At 35.2% G+C, this 17,242-nt stretch overlaps 3 protein-coding genes across 4 annotated transcripts; all 3 read left to right on the forward strand.

Moving 5' to 3' along the window:
* Nucleotides 1-566: 566 nt before the first annotated feature.
* Nucleotides 567-3,487, forward strand: LOC7455832 (rho GDP-dissociation inhibitor 1). Its single transcript, XM_002322494.4, has 5 exons — nucleotides 567-1,519; nucleotides 1,650-1,716; nucleotides 2,211-2,429; nucleotides 2,529-2,653; nucleotides 3,194-3,487. The coding sequence occupies exons 1-5, from the start codon at nucleotides 1,241-1,243 to the stop codon at nucleotides 3,275-3,277; spliced, it is 774 nt and encodes a 257-aa protein (XP_002322530.4). The 5' UTR covers nucleotides 567-1,240; the 3' UTR covers nucleotides 3,278-3,487.
* Nucleotides 3,488-7,108: 3,621 nt separating this feature from the next.
* On the forward strand, nucleotides 7,109-11,886 carry LOC7455835 (DEAD-box ATP-dependent RNA helicase 10). Its single transcript, XM_024587645.2, has 12 exons — nucleotides 7,109-7,499; nucleotides 7,722-7,791; nucleotides 8,372-8,437; nucleotides 8,806-8,880; nucleotides 8,969-9,088; nucleotides 9,621-9,662; nucleotides 9,744-9,818; nucleotides 10,338-10,484; nucleotides 10,627-10,764; nucleotides 11,122-11,236; nucleotides 11,337-11,428; nucleotides 11,556-11,886. Exons 1-12 carry the CDS (start codon nucleotides 7,219-7,221, stop codon nucleotides 11,664-11,666), a joined length of 1,332 nt encoding a protein of 443 aa, XP_024443413.2. The 5' UTR covers nucleotides 7,109-7,218; the 3' UTR covers nucleotides 11,667-11,886.
* A 506-nt stretch (nucleotides 11,887-12,392) lies between these two features.
* On the forward strand, nucleotides 12,393-16,888 carry LOC7455836 (uncharacterized). Of its 2 annotated transcripts, XM_024587643.2 has the most exons (10): nucleotides 12,393-12,552; nucleotides 12,779-13,146; nucleotides 13,655-13,899; nucleotides 14,101-14,185; nucleotides 14,362-14,547; nucleotides 14,647-14,814; nucleotides 14,914-15,111; nucleotides 15,895-16,066; nucleotides 16,152-16,323; nucleotides 16,401-16,888. In XM_024587643.2, the coding sequence occupies exons 2-10, from the start codon at nucleotides 12,826-12,828 to the stop codon at nucleotides 16,492-16,494; spliced, it is 1,641 nt and encodes a 546-aa protein (XP_024443411.2). In that variant the 5' UTR covers nucleotides 12,393-12,552; nucleotides 12,779-12,825; the 3' UTR covers nucleotides 16,495-16,888. The 2 variants fall into 2 exon arrangements, with proteins under 2 accessions (XP_024443411.2, XP_024443412.1); XM_024587644.2 differs by lacking the exons at nucleotides 12,393-12,552; nucleotides 13,655-13,899 and having other exon boundaries at nucleotides 12,997-13,146.
* The last annotated feature ends 354 nt before the right edge of the window (nucleotides 16,889-17,242 follow it).

A 17,242-nucleotide genomic window follows, 5' to 3' on the forward strand; every position in this document is an offset into this window, starting at 1 on the left:
ACTAAGTACATCAATAGGGCTAAGCTAATGAGATCATCATCGTATAAAAAATCCCATTTCCATTTAGCAAATGACAATTACAACTTCAATTCGTCCATATAATTTAACTTAGAAAATTTTCTACACTAGTCCTGAAAGCCTCACCTAATGGTTTTTATAATAAAATTAAACTTAGTTTAAATTTACGGGTTAAATTGATAAATAACATTTATGATTCCAACTAAATTTCAATTTGGACTAATTTGAAATTGATTTAGTAAAAGATTTCAAGTAATACATGTTGATTAGCCTATAAACTTATTTCAAATTGGATTGAGTCAAAACTAATAAAGTTTTTCTTTAAAAAAGAACAAAATGACATCTTTTTGATAAACAATTGATCTGATAAAATCGACTCAACAACCTTTAACTCGGACTCTTTATTACTTTCGTCAGCTATGGTTTTTTATGTCCTAAATTCACAAGAAAATGTACAAATTACTGGGACTCAGCTAACTGAATTGACTTTGCACAAGCCTATAATCTTTTTGACAAGGACAAGAAAATGTCCATACAAAAAACCTAAGGTCAAAGTACCAAGAACTGAGAGCTTATCTAAAGTTAAAAACAGCAAGCTGAACCAAACCAATTATAACTATCAGAATCCTAGGCAGCTTTTTTTTCTTTCCTTCATGTCCGAGTCAGAGTTTCCATTATAAGAAGTCAAAGAGGAGGAGTCTATCCTCCAGACAATCCTAGGCTGTCTTAATCTCACATCTCTCTCTCTGTATATTGTTTTGGTTATGTAATCAAAAGGATGCACTAATTTTAAAGCCCCCCATGTCCTTGAATCAAGGTATTCGTGGATCCTACTGAAGGAGTGACCTTCACGATCTTGACACCTCTCTTTTCTTATTTTGCCATTGTTGTTTAGTTGAACACAATTTTAGGATCACCACATGACTGTTTCCTTTTCCTTTGTTTGAACTTTCTAAAAACTGAACTTGTGCCCTTTCTCTATCGTTCTTTCTTGGGTTGTTAGCGTGTCTTGTTGTTGTTTGAAGGGTTATGGTTGTGGGTTTTCTTGATTTTGTCCCGTGTTAAACTTTCTAGTTTCTAAGATTCTTTGACCCTTCTTTTGTTGGTGTCTGGTTTTTGTGTTCTTTTGCTTTGGGGGCCTTCTGTTTTGTTTTGTTTTGTTCCCTAAGGGAGACACATACAGGCGCAGACACAAGTGCTGTTTACTGTTGATGGGCTGTTGATGTCTTTGGAGGCTGGTGTGAATTCAAATACTAAAAGCATGGGTTTTGATGAGAAAAACAAAGAGGAAGTTTCTGAGACAGCAGCAACAACAAAAACACCTCCAAATGAAGAAGAAAATAATGTTGATGAACCTAAAAGTGGTGGGATTAGTAGAAAGATGAGTGAGAGTTCTCTTTATGGAACTGATCAAGAAGAAGAGGATGATGAAGAAACTAATGAAAGGAAGATTGAGCTGGGTCCTCAATGCACACTCAAAGAACAACTTGAAAAAGACAAGGTTTGTTTTTCTTTCTTGTTTTCTACCTCTTTGTGTTTTCTCATTCCTGTTTCTTTTTATTAATTACTGTTCCATTTTTTGTTTTGTTTATGTTCAATCTTTTTCTGTTTTGTGTGGTTTGAGAATGTAGGATGATGAGAGTTTGAGGAGGTGGAAGGAACAGCTTCTTGGGGCTGTGGATATTGAGGCTGCTGGAGGTAATCTGCTTAAACATTTTGAAAATGTGTTAATTTGTAGTATAATTCAGATTTCCTTTGCAATTAGTGGTAATGGAGCTATGTTTTATGTAGTCTGTTAATGATTTTTTTGTGGATTTACAAGTCTCTGCATATTGTCTGCTGTGAGAAGAACTAAAATTCACCTGAGAAATCTTAGGAATTAATAAAAGTTAATTTTGTTAATTAGGGTTGATAGTTTATGGATTATTTGTCAAATTTTGGTTTCTTTTCCCACAATTTATAGCAATTGTGTCTGAGCTCATGTGTTACTATAGTGTGTTAGACCCTTCTTTCATCATCTCCATTTATTCAAGCATACTATTTCATTGACTAGATTTGTAAATGCTTGAATTTGAATAAAATTTCCTCTTCTGTTAGCCTTTTTGATTCTTGGAAGAAATCTGATCAATTAATGGCAGATGAAGTTTGTTTGGATCTCTGACATTTTTCTTAATGGTTTTATAACTATGTAGAGACTCTTGAACCTGAAGTTAAAATCCTGAGCCTTGAAATCAAATCCTCTGGCAGACCTGATATTGTTCTTTCAGTTCCTGAGAATGGAAAGCCTAAAGGCTCATGGTTCACCTTAAAAGAAGGTAGCCGCTATAGTCTGCAGTTCACTTTTGAGGTTAAGAACAACATTGTTTCCGGCCTCAAGTATACTAACACGGTTTGGAAAACTGGTATCAAGGGTAAAAGTCTCTCCATTTATCTCTTCCAATCTCTTCATCCCCGTATCTCTTTTTCTCTGAAATAATGATTTTCCCTTGTATGATGATTTATCATGATAGTTGATAGCTCAAAGGAGATGATCGGAACCTTTAGTCCTCATACAGAACCTTATACTCATGAAATGCCTGAAGAAACTACTCCATCTGGTATGTTTGCTAGAGGATCATATGCGGCTAGAAGTAAAGTAAGTTCCACCAGTTCTTCTTGTTCTTCACCCCTTTGATATTTGATCTTTTCACGCAACAGATGTATTGGTTCAAAATACATGTTCATCAACTGACCTTTTCTCAATGCGTTTGCGCACAAACTACACACATTCATTTTCAGTTGTTTTCATCTGTTCTGCTGATTCATGTGATAGTACTTGTGGGGCACCTGCATTTAAGAGCATGGATTTATAAAAAAAATTTGCAAAAATTCAAATAATTTTAAATATGCTAACATCAAATCTATTACCATTTAAAGTCCCTACAATGTAGTTATTGTTTCAGAACATCTTGCAAGGCCTAACTTAATCTGCTTCAAAAGGACAAGCTGAGTAATGTTCCTATCAATTAGTTCTGTAATCAAGTGTGTCATAATTCATGCATGTGAACATTTAAACTTGTGGGTCATCCTTTGTTTAGTGATTAGATTTCAAAGATAATTATTAGATTCATCAAGAATTTTTGGTTTGCAGAAGCTGCTACTGATTTCCTTTGTATTCTTCTTTCTTTGTCTCCAGTTCGTTGATGACGATAACAAGTGCTACCTTGAGATCAACTACACCTTTGACATCCGCAAAGATTGGCTGCCAACTAAAAACTAAGAATTACTATTACCTTCAAGTTGCAGCTTCCATATAATTGTTTTACAAGTTGGAATATGCTTCTGATGTTTAACATATCTTCTTTTTATTGTCTTATTTATGACTCCTATTTGAGACTGGTCATTTGAACAATGAAGAGAGGATTTGAAAATTTGCAGCTAGATATTCATTTGGTAGTTGTTGGTTAATAAAATTCACCATTACCTTAAATTGAACACTTTCCTTTTTTTTCTCCCGGATCATCATTCCATTAGTACATTCTTTTTCTCTTTTGATCGTTGCTTTTGCTTTGAACGTTGGCCGTATCTTTCTACTTTAACTGCCTTTCTTGTTCTGTTCTTTTCGTTGGAATTCTTTTGCAACGGTTCCATTTTGTACCGTTGTTGGCTCTCATTCTAGTCTTAGAACTACCATGTTTTAAATGGATGTCTTGTGGGGTTAATTGGCTAAACTTTTTAGAGACAATGTTTGGTGGGACTACGAACCTTTAATCATTGTGGGGGTGAACACAACAGCAATTGCCTGGACTGTCAAAAAGAGTTACTGTAAGTGGAAAAAAAAATGACAGCTGTGATTCAAGACATTCAGATCTTTGCATTATGATCAAAGCCATACAGCTCCTTTTCCACCTGAGAATTCTGAATATTTGGACTAGGAATGCATTATTTAACCATTTTGGAGAGAATTAATGCTACGATTTAAGTTGGAACAACATAGGTGTGATTTTGCAGTGACATCTGCTACTGGTTTTGTTTGAACACCATGATGGTTGCTCATTCAATTGATGGTGATGGTGATGGTGATGGTGATGGTGATGGTGATCTACTAGTACTAGGGTTTTGAGTCAACAAGAAAGATGTGATCGGCCAATGAAATCTTAATCAACAAACTCATAAAGAGTTCAGAAGTGGAGGTTGTTGCTGGTTGTTTTAACATGAAATCTTTCCTTTTAAGTTGATTTTTGGAAGCCGAACATCCACTGCACTTGGTGATGTTATTGACAGAAACTTGGTTCACAATATCTCCTTACCGACTTAAAGAAAAATGTGGAAGAGGCATCATTGCACTTTTGATCATCTGCAACCCTAATTTTTTCTTCAATTGAACAGTATTGATAGTGATTTCCAATTGAGTGGACATGAACAGTATCTATCAGATTCACATCATTCTACGTTGTGCTACTTTCATTGGGTTGTATATAATTTAGTATTTATTGGCCGTATTGTATTGCCTCAAAACTATGAACTAACTTAGCAGTTCGCTTTCAGAAGAAAGTAGAAAATGGAAGTTCAAATCATTTCCAAGGAAATCCTGAAACCTTCCGCCGTGCTGCACCATCTAAGAACCTACAAGCTTTCTCTTTTACTCACTATCCAGTGAAAGTTTCTGCAAAGCCTCTTTTATCACCTGAGAAAGTCCTCACAGTCATTAACTTAATTCTACCCTTTTGCTGGACGGATAAAAGATGGTTTTTCTATCGACTGCAACGATGATGGTGCGCTGTGTTTATTGAAGCCTTGGATGGTGGCGACGTAACAAAGGTATTTCAAGAAGCAGACATAAATCAGCTGCTACCATGTAGCCCTAATGAAGTCATTTGGGCTAAGCACTGATCAGGTAATGCTAGCAGTTCAAGTAAATTACTTCAATTGTAGGGGGTTGAAAATTTGTATTTGCATTTGACATGCAGTTGCTGATGCATCAACTATAGCAACCTTTGTTAATAACTGGGCTGCAATGGCTTGCGGTTCCCAAAACATTATTGACGAGGTGATTTTTGACTGCTCAACCCTCTTCCCTCTACATGATTTACCAAGCTTTTCTTCAAGCAATTTCATGAAAGAGGATGTGTTAAGTGAAATTTTGATGAAAAGGTTCTTGTTTGATGGTTCCAAGAAAGTGTCTCCAGGAGAAGAAGTGGGCGACGGACCATCTTTGGATTGTCCTACTCGTTTCGATGCTGTTTCAGCTCTTATTTGGGGGCTATGACGGCTGTAACCGGAGAAATTGAAGCTACAAAGATAAATGCTGCAACAATTGCAGTCCATGTTCGGAGGAGAATGAAACCACCAGTGCCACAACAATCCATTGGAAACTTCTACCTGGTGACAACAGCAAATTGGCCAGAAAGTGAAAGTATTGTGCTAAACTATAATGGTTTAGCAGGAAAACAAATTTCACGAGTCACTAACGAAGATGAACAATGACTATCTTTAGGAAAGCTTCAGGGAGGTAGTTGGATACTTAACTTCCTCAAAAATATAGTTGTTAAACCCGAAATAATCAAGTTGGTTGACTTAGAAATTCTGCGAAATCTAATTTAAATTAAGTTCAAGTTGAATTGAAAAATAAACATTGATTTGATGAAATATGTAGATTCATGACTTGATTGACTTGACAAAACTCATTCTAAACTTTGATAGTCAAAAACCATTGATTTGTTTTTTGAAAAAAATAAAATGATGTTATTTTAATAAAAATAATTAATCAGAGATGACAGAAGCTTTTTTTCAAATTAGTCATCGAATCTAACAACTATGTTTAAAGCCGGTGAGGGGGCTCCAAGAATCCCTAGCTCAAGGTTTTTTTCGTTTCAGCAGTTGGTATGAGTTTCCATTCCATGACACAGATTTTGGGAGGGGAAAGCCTATGTGGTGAAGTCCTGCCTTGAAGCCTAACAGGTTGCCATTTTCTTGGATACAAAAGATGGTGAGGGAATAGAAGCAAAGATTGGATTGTCCAAGAAAGACATGGTAAAGTTTGAACAAGACCTTGGCATCTTCACGTATCTTTCTTCACGTCTTCGAGCTGGGATTTTCCATTTTGATCCATCCAATCAGTCCTTCAATTACACTCTGAGAGTAGCATTTCCTCACCCATATATCTCACAAGAGATCCACTGCATCAGCCACTAATATTACTTGGGACTCACTGCATCAATCCATCTGAGAGTTTTATTTTAGTACTTGACGAAATCTGAACAGAAAACATCCTAGTTAGATTGCTAAGGAATTGAAATATGACTAAAACTGAGAGTTTTATTTTTGGTCGATAATTGAAATTCGACAAAACTAAGGTTCATGGAGATATATATTTTTTATATTGTTTCTCTTGTCTCGAGATAGTAAATAAAGTTATCTTGATACAGAAAACAATGAGAAAAAAATATTGTTTATTGTATGAAAGCTTCTAATTAGAGAATAAGTAAAATAGTTTTTGTGTATAAAACATGATTCGAGAATCATGAAAAAGCATGAATTCAAATTAAATGAACATAATGAAAAACCTAAATCATGATTAAATATTGAATTAGATCATGTGTAGATAATTTGTTAAAAACTGATCCATCGGTAGAAGGATGCATCTTTATATATATATATATATAACTTATTTTAAAAAAAAAATAGAAAAGGTTGAAAAAATAGATAGGATGAAAAAATTGACAAGAAAAGGAAGTTTTTTTAAAAAATAAAAGATTATTAAATTAAATATAGTCAATAGTGCTGATAAAAAAGTATTTAATTATTTTTTATACTATAAAAAATAATTAATTTATCTAGATAAATCATAATGATTAAATTTTAATTAAATCTATAAAAATAATCAAAATAAATAAACAAGTTTACGTGTCTTTAACTGTAGTTATAAAACCAGTATAATAAGTTAACTTGGTAATGGTGGATTTGAAGCTTAATTTATGCTGGTTTTAATTTCGATTTTTTTTTATCTAAACAATGACCCGTCAATCAATGAATTAGCCTGCCCAACCTGCCGGGTCCACCCGAGTTTGGTAGTATAACTATCGTCTTGACCTGGAATTTCCATAAGCAGAAGGTATATATATATATAGCTAGCGACGATCTCTATAGCCAAAAAAAATTGGCCAGAGAGAGAAATCAGACCAAAGCAACCTTTTGCACATTAACGTTATCAGACAAAACATGGCAGAAGACAAGCAAGAAACAGAGAAAACATTCGCTGATTTAGGTTTATGTAAAGAACTAGTAGAAGCATGTGAAAATCTAGGATGGAAAAAGCCAACAAAGATACAAGAAGAAGCAATACCTTATGCACTTCAAGGCAAAGACTTGATTGGTGTAGCAGCTACAGGTTCAGGCAAGACTGGAGCTTTTGTGCTTCCAACACTGGAAGCAATTTTGAAAGATTCACAAGAGAGAAAATCTGTGCAACCCTTCTTTGTTTGTGTTCTTTCTCCTACAAGGTTGGCTTTTTTTTGTTGGTTTTCTTTGAATTCGAACCCAGATGATTTTTTCTTGTTTATTATATGTTTAACGTCAGGTTTTTTTTATTGAATTATTTGAATGTGAAAAACCCAGATGCTTTGTTCATGTGTATTTAGTGTTTTAAGCTTTAAAGTTTGTATTTTTTTTTTGCTATGTAGTATATATTTTTCAACTGGGTTTTGTTTTGCTCTTGTTCAAAGGGAGTTGGCAATTCAGATTGCTGAGCAGTTTGAAGCTTTGGGATCTGGCATTGGTGTGAGATGTGTGGTGGTAAGTTTTAAGGTTGCCCCTTTATTTCTTTTTGTTTTTTCGTTAGATAGACAGGAAGTAAATTGAGAGTTTTATTTTGTGATTATCTGTTCACTTCCATCACAAATTTATTATAGACATTTGGGTTGGTACATAAGTACATTAATAAAAACAAATCTTGATTTGCTGATAGAATATTTTAGCTTCAAATTAAAGACTCAGGTCATGTAGTTATGTGCTAAGCACAAAATTGAGCTGTGCTATTTAATTATATAATTCACAAAATTGGCTTTAAGCATTGAAGGTGAGTAGTTTTGAAATCATGCCTGGCAGCAGGACTAATTCTGATAAGGAAATGATTTGCGACTGGGTAGAAGTTATGTAGGTGGTTTTTTTTTGTGGAGTAAATGATGGTGAAATGTTAAAGTTCAATGTTTAATAAAGAAGTATTGGAGTTAGTAGAAAAAAGAAGGTTATGGTTTGAATCACTTTGAAGGGTAGATTCTGAAGATTGAACTGTATCATATAGTTTTCCAATCAATCTTGTTATTTTTTTCCCAAAATTATGTGAATGATAATCCTTGTTGTTCTTTTGAAATAGCTTGTTGGAGGAGAGGATATGTTGCAGCAATCTATTGTCCTTGCAAAAAAGCGGCCACACGTTATTGTAAGAGTTTCATTTACTAGTATGATACTTTGAGCTTCCTATGACATACAGAGAGGATATAACTGTTTGGTTATGTTATTCGATGTGGTCTTTGCATCTTTCTATCATAATCTGATAAGTCATAGAGCATATCTTTGCTTGTTGGCTCCCACTTTCTCATTGTATAGGCGCGTGGGGTGGGATTGGTGCCTAATGTATGAACAAGATTGTTATATTCAATTTTGGTTGGAATTATTCTAAGTGGAAATTTCAACTTAAAGGTGCTTGCAAGAGTAGGAAGGAGATTTATGTGGATATACATTAGAACTACTCCATGTTTTCAGTTGTAGGAAGCTCTCAATTTATCTCGGTTTGTTATTTCTTTGTAGGTTGGAACACCTGGTCGCCTTGCGGATCATTTGTCAAACACAAAAGGCTTCTCTCTTCATGCATTGAAATATTTAGTACGTCACATTTTATCCTTGGGCCTAGAACCTCCTTTTTTTGTTTTTAAAATTGTTCATGTTGCTTTATTATTTGTGCTGTAAACAGATCTTGGATGAAGCAGACAGATTACTGAGTATGGATTTTGAGAAATCACTGGATGAAATTTTAAAGGCCATTCCAAGGAATAGAAGAACCTATTTATTTTCTGCCACTATGACAAATAAGGCAGGTGTCATATACATTGAGATTGCCAGAGTTTTCTTCTTGTTTTTCTTTCTTTCTTCATGTATTTTTTTGATGAATATGCTGGAGTCTTCTTGATTCCAATGTTCATGTTGCTGTGGTTGCTATGGAGCATAAAACAAATCATTGCAAAATCAATTGCTGATAAGAACTTAATTTTTCTGCAATTTTTATCTATTCAAAGCTGATTAAAATAGTTTGTCATAGCTAATTTCCCGAATTGGCTCACTAACATGAGTAGGAAATGGAAGCTAAAATATAAAATGTTTCAAAATATCACATCATCGTTTCTTTTGTTGTGGCTGATTGTATCTGTTTTTGGCCTTGTGGTTCTTCCAATTACAAAGTTCATAAGGTTTGCAATAAAGTGAAATTAGAACAAATGCAACGAGCTTGATATAATAAAATCCAAAATATTTTTTGTGTTGACAATTGAAATATTTTCTGTACATCCTAATGGAGGGAAATGAGATAGGGTTGAAAGTTTGATCAAGTTCTTATCTTGGTTTTGCAGGTGAAGAAACTCCAAAGGGCTTGTTTAAGGAATCCTGTAAAGGTGCAATGGAACAACTTTCATGCATCTATCACTTTCCTCTTCTAATTGTTTTCCTCACAAGCCAGAACTTCAATTTTCCAGATCGAAGCAGCATTTAAATATTCCATTGTTGACACACTGGAGCAGGGGTTTTACTTCATGCCAGCTGCGCTCAAGGTTTCTTCCTTTTCCATTGTTGCATTGCTTCACACATATTCTTCCTTTTTTACATATGTGATGTATTCCACAAGCCCATTTGAAATTCTCTGTCATCTGCTGCGTATCCAAATACACATCAAGAATACTGAAGTTCTGGTTACAAGGAACTTGTTGTCTGCAATATCAGATGTTTCATTGTTTCCTGGTTTTCATAGCTGATTTGATTTTGTATGCCTGCAACAATTTTTTTCTAATTTTAAGATTGGAACGCTTGGAAGAACTTAAAGAATAAAAGGGATTATATTTGGTGCTGACCACCAAATACCTTGAGAAGGCATGAGTACTTGAGAGTTTGTGCATGGTTCACAGTGAGCCATGCATCTGGTGGTGTTTGAAGATGTTAGTCGTGGAATTATTCATGAGACTGCAGCATTTTATACCCCAATGGAAGCTTAGTGAAGCAAAAACGGCTTCCATTCTTTTACTCTATAATTAATCTCTCTCTTAGGTTCGTTTCATTTTGTATGCTTGCTGCAGGATTGCTATCTTGTACATGTACTATCATCAAAGAAAGGAGCTACTTCCATGGTTTTCACTCGGACATGCAGAGAAACTGACTTTTTGGCTTTGGTTCTTCGAAAGCTTGGTCTAGGGGCCATCCCCATTAATGGTCAAATGAGCCAGGTGTGCCTTAAATAATCGAAATATATGCATTTTTTTCTCTCTCCATCTATTCACGTTTCTTCTCCTCTTCCCATTTTTGTTACCTAAATGTTCTTGTGATTATAAATCAGCCCTCACTTTGTTAGAACAATGTTTTCTATAGTCAAACAGACTTGGAGCGTTAAATAAGTTCAAAGCTGGCGAGTTCAATATTCTGATATGCACTGATGTCGCAAGTAGAGGACTCGATATTCTATCTGTGGATGTTGTTGTTAATTATAATATCCCCACAAACGCCAAGGTTTGCCTTCTAATTTTCCAGCACTCTCACTCATACTTGAGTACACCATGTTTAAGGTCTTGTTTCTGATCTATCTTCAGTCATAATTATTGTGGAGCTTTGAATTGCATTTGGTTGTTTCCCTTTTTCCATTCATGATATTTCCCTGCATTGTCATCACTTTTCTGCAACACGCGCTATTATTTTCAGCAAATTTCGAGTTTGAATTTGTCACCGCAATCTTGGAATCTTGCATCCAAACATTCACATCTACATGACAAACACAATAATTCCTTTAGATGATGAATGACTAGATGGAGTTGTTCGTGGAGCATTTTGCATTTATTTACAATCTCCTCTTTTCTAATTTGTTTACAGGATTATTTTCATCGTGTTGGTCGAACTGCTCGTGCAGGACGATCAGGGCTTGCAATCTCACTTGTAAATCAATTCGATATAGGACCATTTAAACAGATAGAGAAGCACATTGGAGGTTAGACTTAGACATGCTGTTTTTTTGTTAGGAGCCACAAGGAGTATTTTTGGAAAAAAATGTGCTTACCCATAGACTAAACAGTTCGCTATGCTTTCAGATGATTTCAAGATACCTAAGTATACGGCAAATGAAGATGAAGTCTTGCTATTGGCAGAGCGTGTTACAGAAGCCAAAAGAATTTCCAGAAAGGTATTCCCTTAATTTTTCCATCATAATTGATAGGACTAAGTGTAGTGAAATAATGATATTGTTTTTATTACAATTTCATTCGAGTGTTTCTTGATTGATGTTGCTGTTGTATGCTGAACTTCTATAGAGCATCCAAGAGGGTGGAGGCAACAAGAGAACAGACCGACTAGACGACGAAGATGAGGAGGATATAGAGAAGTATTTAGGCATCAAGAACAAGAAGTTGAGGAGAAAATGAGACCAGCAAGCAACTCTTCTGTCTGAATGTTTCACCATCTGAGGATTCTTCCTCAAGAGATTTTTGTAGCATAACAAACACTACTCTGATCATCCAGTAAGGGGATGTGAGATTAGTAGATTGCTAGTTTACTACTTGTTTTGGCAAAGTTAAATTATAGGTTTTATGATATTAATTATTTTTCATATGATAAAATCTTATAATATTAAATTTTATCCCATACTCTTAACACGTGCATGAGCCATGAAGATCAAAATATTGTTTGAGAATTACAGTATATGAAAAGCCAAATCATGGAAGAACAAAAAATGCCAAATTATTGGAAAATGTCGTTTTCTATTTTTTTAGCTAATTTTACATCCAACAATATTATTAACCTTAAAAACACTCTAAATTATTTTGATAGTATTAATCCTAAACTAATTTTTGTATCAATTTTACTATCCGGCTATTTTGATTTTTCAATAAAGATCTCTGTTGGCATCATTTTATAAAAAAATATTGATTTTTGTACAAAATAATATCATTTCTTACTTAAATAAGTAAAATTAATTGAGTATTTTTTTAAAAAAATTAAATAAAATTAATACAAATATTTATTTGATGGTAAAGTCCAAGATGAGTTGAATGGTATTTTTGAGATTTGTGAAAAAGAAAGAACTCATTATATTATAATGGGCTGGACTTCCTTCTAAATGATAATTTTCAACCCAGTCCACCAATTCAAAATTATGAAAACGACACGTCATTCCAAGCTGCAGAAGGCTGTGAAACGACGTGTCGTTTTGTCTCGGCTTAGCAAAACACTCTTCAAGCAGCAGCAAGCAGCAGTCCAGTCTCGAAACTGGAAACATTTTGGGTTCTTTTCAAGATCACCAAATCAAAGGTAAGTTGTTTTCTTGAAAACCCTTTTGTTATTTTTATCCAAGTGTTTTTTTAAGGATTAAAGTTTTGGTTCTTAGATGTTTTAGAGCTTCAAATTTGCTTATTTTTATCATGAAATGTTCTTTTTATTGGTTAAAGTTCTAATTTTTAGATGTATTAGAGCTTGGAATTTGCTTAAATCTTGCATAAACTAAGCTAGTATTTTGATATTCAATGTGCATAAACAGTGAGGGAAGAAAAGATTGTGAAAAACAAGAGAGTAAAGGAAGATAATATGGGGACTGAAGAAAGTGGCGGTGTTTCAAAGAGGCAGAGATTGGATGAGCAGTCTTCAGCTTCTGGTATTGAAAACCCACTTGTGCCTTACAATGATGTGGATGATGAAGAGGAGGATTTTGAAAGAGGGAGAACGGCTAATGGTGGTGGAAGGGTGGAGGAGAATAGGGGACAAGTTGTTGCAGCAGAGAATGGTGAGGAGGAGGAGGAGGAGGAGGAGGAGGAGGATTTGTATGGAGAAGAGAATAGTTTGGAGAAGAGGAAGAGTCAATTTGAGCCTCGTGAGGATTGCCCGTATTTAGATACTGTTAATCGACAGGTAAAGATTGCATCTTTTTTGGATAATTTATGTAGGTTTTGGGTTTATAAATTGTTAAATGTGTTAAGTATTGGCGGTTTTGGATATGATAATATGGATTTTTGTTTAAATAAGGTTATCTGTATATTGTTGTGCAAAAATGCGTTAAGGATATGTTTTCTTGGGGTGTTTTGTGTTTTTGTACTTAAATGTGTGGAAGGATGCGCTTTACTAGATAATTTGTGTAGTTATTTGTATGTTTGTAGGTATAAGTGTGTTAAAGGATTCATTTTTCTGGGTTGTATATGTGAGTTTTTGTGTGTAATTATGTGCACATAAATGTGTTAAAGGCTTCATTTTTTTGGGCTATATATCCGGGTACATTTTTGTGTAGTTATGTAGATATGTGTGTACATGAATAAGTACAGTAAACATTATTTTGGAGAATATATCAGGATTGTGGTTTATATATGTCTGTGTTTGTGTGCTTAAAATATGTTTTTGATTATTGTTTTTTGGGGGTTTGCAGGTCTTGGACTTTGATTTTGAGAAATTTTGCTCTGTTTCCCTGTCAAATTTGAATGTGTATGCATGTTTGGTTTGTGGGAAGTATTACCAAGGAAGAGGGAAGAAATCCCATGCTTATACTCATAGTCTTGAGGCAGGACACCATGTCTACGTCAATCTTAGGACAGAGAAGGTTTATTGTCTTCCTGATGGATATGAGATTATTGATCCATCACTAGATGATATACGACATGTTCTCAATCCAAGGTCTTTCTCCCCCTCTCTCCGTGGTGCATTATACTTTTCCTGTGGGCATGGGGTTCCTGTTAGTATTCTTTCTTACAGTTCCTGACCATTTAGTTGAGATGTTAACAGGGGATGGTTATCTGTGGTGTTATTGGTTGCATTTTCTTTTTAACTCACTTCATATGTTTACCAACTTCCAAGAACTTTGCATCATCCATGCAGGTTTACTAGGGATCAAGTCAAACAGCTTGACAAAAACAGGCAATGGTCCAGGGCACTTGATGGGTCTGATTACCTTCCTGGAATGGTAACCATCTGTCCTCTTACTTGATCACCAATTCATCATACTCATCACTGAATTATTGCTCATGATACAACTTCCTTGTGTAATAAGATGCAGATTGGTCCTGCTTATTCATGTAAAAGATGCATATTTTGGACATTTTAACATTGTTTACTATCTTGCTTGATTTTGATCATCAGGTGGGTCTGAATAACATCAAGGAAACTGATTTTGTAAATGTCACAATTCAGTCGCTAATGAGAGTTACACCCTTAAGGAATTTCTTCCTCATCCCTGAAAACTATCAGCATTGCAAGTCTCCTCTTGTTCAACGCTATGGAGAACTCACTCGTAAAATATGGCATGCTCGGAACTTTAAAGGACAGGTTTGATCCTTTGATTACTTCTCTGAAGTCATGGTTTTCCAATGTTTAAGTTTTGTTTCCTCATTTTATTTGCTCATCTATTCTCTTGGGACTTTTCAGGTGAGCCCACATGAGTTTCTCCAGGCTGTAATGAAAGCTAGTAAGAAACGGTTTCGCATTGGTCAACAGTCTGATCCAGTGGAATTCATGGCATGGCTTCTTAATACATTGCACACAAATCTTAGAACTTTAAAGAAAAATAACAGTATCATTTATGAGTGCTTTCAGGTGCTTTTTTACTTTTCCAATGCTCTTCAGTTCGTTTCAAGTTTGCTGGTTGATATTATTATCTCAGTGGTGCTGGTCTAATACTTCTTTTCCTGTTAGGGTGAGTTGGAGGTTGTGAAAGAGATTCCTAACAAAGCTATCACTGAGAAGAAAGAAAATGGTAATGACCAGATTGATGGTGGAGCTGGTCATGATATTTTCACAGAAACGTCTAGAATGCCATTCTTGATGCTTGGACTGGATTTGCCACCACCTCCTCTGTTTAAAGATGTGATGGAGAAAAATATAATACCTCAGGTATTTATGCATTATGTTTTAGCTAGGTTGGAAATATTATTATTATGTCTGCTGTATAGTGCCAATAGGCTCTCTATCTGAGCTAGATGGTATCATCCTGCACTATTGTTTGTGTTATAGAGATCCTAGTTATACGCATCAAATCATGTTTAATTCTCATTCCAAATGAAAGGTTTCAAAAGACATGCTTGGTTAGATCCCTAGGAGCGAATGTAGATGTCACTGCTTTGGTATAGAACATTTAGTTGATTCTTTTTGTCAGATCTTTAAATAAGTCAAATTCTCAGCTTAATAAGCTTATGCCTCCATTATTCCTGGGCAATCAAGGTTAATTACTGACCATGGAAGATAGAACATAGTCCAGTTTCTCTTCTTCTTCTCTTTTTTCTCTCACTTCTTATTCATCTATTGAGAGGAAGTGTTAATTTTTGCATCTGTTTCAACTCCTAGTTTAGTGCTTTTGTTGTTTGCCATACAAGTCTATATTTTGCTCAAATGGTTAAATTAAAACCTTATTGACCTGGAATTTAGATGAAAGCTGAATCAACTTAAGTATCCTAGTTTGGGTTTTCAGCTATCAGTATTTGCATGTGATGATCAGATGTGACCCAGAAACACTGGCTGTGTACTTTTGAGCTTATTTATGTTGGGATTTTTTTTCTCTACAATAGGGTAGCGAGGTTTTGGTTTGATCCATGGGTGGAAAATGAAGGATTTCCTTGGGTAAATTCTACTCATTCCCTTTCTTGGTGGATACTTATTTTACATGTGCTATTGTTTCAGGTTCCTCTGTTCAATATACTGAAGAAATTTGATGGTGAGAGTGTGACTGAAGTTGTTCGTCCTCGTGTTGCCCGGATGAAATATCGCGTCATCAGATTGCCACAGTATTTAATACTACATATGCAGCGGTTTAAAAAGAACAACTTTTTCATCGAGAAGAATCCCACCTTGGGTAAGGCTTGACACTAACAGTGGATTTTACTTGGAACTTTGTTTGGTTTTGAGCTATCCTGTGCTAATTGTTTCTATGATTACAGTCAACTTTCCTGTGAAGAACTTGGAGTTGAAAGATTTTATTCCTTTGCCAATGCCTAAAGAAAATGAGAGATTGCGCTCGAAGTATGATTTGATTGCCGATATTGTCCATGATGGAAAGCCTAATGAGGGTTTCTACAGGGTTTTTGTGCAGCGAAAGTCAGAAGAGCTATGGTAATTCAATTTCTAATCCACTTGTATGGTTGTGAATGAAACTTATAATTACATATCTGATAATCAATGTTTTGCAGGTATGAGATGCAGGATCTGCATGTTTCTGAGACCCTTCCTCAAATGGTTGCTCTCTCTGAGGCATACCTGCAGATATATGAGCAGCAGCAGTAGCACTGGAGTTTAGAAGTCCTATTGTCAACATGTTGTCATACTGTTTTTGGGTACAAGTAACACATGAGTCTTACCTTCTGTAAATGGTTGAGGAAAAATCAGAATACGATGGCACCATTGCTTGACTGGCACTTAGCAGATTTACTAAGCTTAGAAAAACATTGAGGTTTTGTAGAAAAAAAGGCAGTACTTTGTCTGTTTCATATCATTAAAAGGATGAACAGTTTTGTTACTGAAAAACTATCCATCTATTGTAGCAGAGCAGGAAGCTAAAATAATTCGGTGATGATTGACTTGGGTGATTCAGATAATGACTTAGGTTTGGTTGTCCTGCATTGTGTACAACTTTGATCTGTAGGGATAAAAAATGATATGCTAGGCTTTGGTTTGTTCATTGTTACCTAGTTCTCATGGCAGTAATGTCATGAAAAGCAGTACTCGTAGGCTTCTCTTGTTTTATTGTTGATCACTTCATTGCCTGGATTTCTTTCTGCTAGTATTTTTCTTACAGTGATGTGGTGGATAGTATTCTGTTTCGTATTGTTGTGATTTTTTGAAGTGCAGCAGTTTTTACTTGAAAAAAGTGTTAATGCACCCATCCACGCACGCACGCAGAGACAGAGACAGCCTGAATTGAAGGTATGTATGCCTCCTTTCAAGTACACACAGCCCTGCATAAATGGTATATGTGCCTGCTTTCAAATAAAGTAGTCCAGCAGACGGGGAAGCCCTAGCATTGAATGGAGTG

Source organism: Populus trichocarpa, chromosome 16 (assembly GCF_000002775.5).
Source record: "Populus trichocarpa isolate Nisqually-1 chromosome 16, P.trichocarpa_v4.1, whole genome shotgun sequence".
Taxonomy (NCBI): domain Eukaryota; kingdom Viridiplantae; phylum Streptophyta; class Magnoliopsida; order Malpighiales; family Salicaceae; genus Populus; species Populus trichocarpa.

Excerpts from the sequence above, each read along its gene's own strand:
- LOC7455832 (XM_002322494.4), top strand. The coding sequence starts at position 1,241 with ATGTCTTTGGAGGCTGGTGTGAATTCAAATACTAAAAGCATGGGTTTT. Across the intron at positions 1,520-1,649 it reads AACAACTTGAAAAAGACAAG|GATGATGAGAGTTTGAGGAG; the intron begins GTTTGTTTTTCT and ends TTGAGAATGTAG. Across the intron at positions 2,654-3,193 it reads CATATGCGGCTAGAAGTAAA|TTCGTTGATGACGATAACAA; the intron begins GTAAGTTCCACC and ends CTTTGTCTCCAG.
- LOC7455835 (XM_024587645.2), top strand. The coding sequence starts at position 7,219 with ATGGCAGAAGACAAGCAAGAAACAGAGAAAACATTCGCTGATTTAGGT. Across the intron at positions 7,500-7,721 it reads TGTGTTCTTTCTCCTACAAG|GGAGTTGGCAATTCAGATTG; the intron begins GTTGGCTTTTTT and ends TCTTGTTCAAAG. Across the intron at positions 10,765-11,121 it reads ATATCCCCACAAACGCCAAG|GATTATTTTCATCGTGTTGG; the intron begins GTTTGCCTTCTA and ends ATTTGTTTACAG.
- LOC7455836 (XM_024587643.2), top strand. The coding sequence starts at position 12,826 with ATGGGGACTGAAGAAAGTGGCGGTGTTTCAAAGAGGCAGAGATTGGAT. Across the intron at positions 13,900-14,100 it reads CGACATGTTCTCAATCCAAG|GTTTACTAGGGATCAAGTCA; the intron begins GTCTTTCTCCCC and ends TCATCCATGCAG. Across the intron at positions 14,815-14,913 it reads TCATTTATGAGTGCTTTCAG|GGTGAGTTGGAGGTTGTGAA; the intron begins GTGCTTTTTTAC and ends TTTTCCTGTTAG.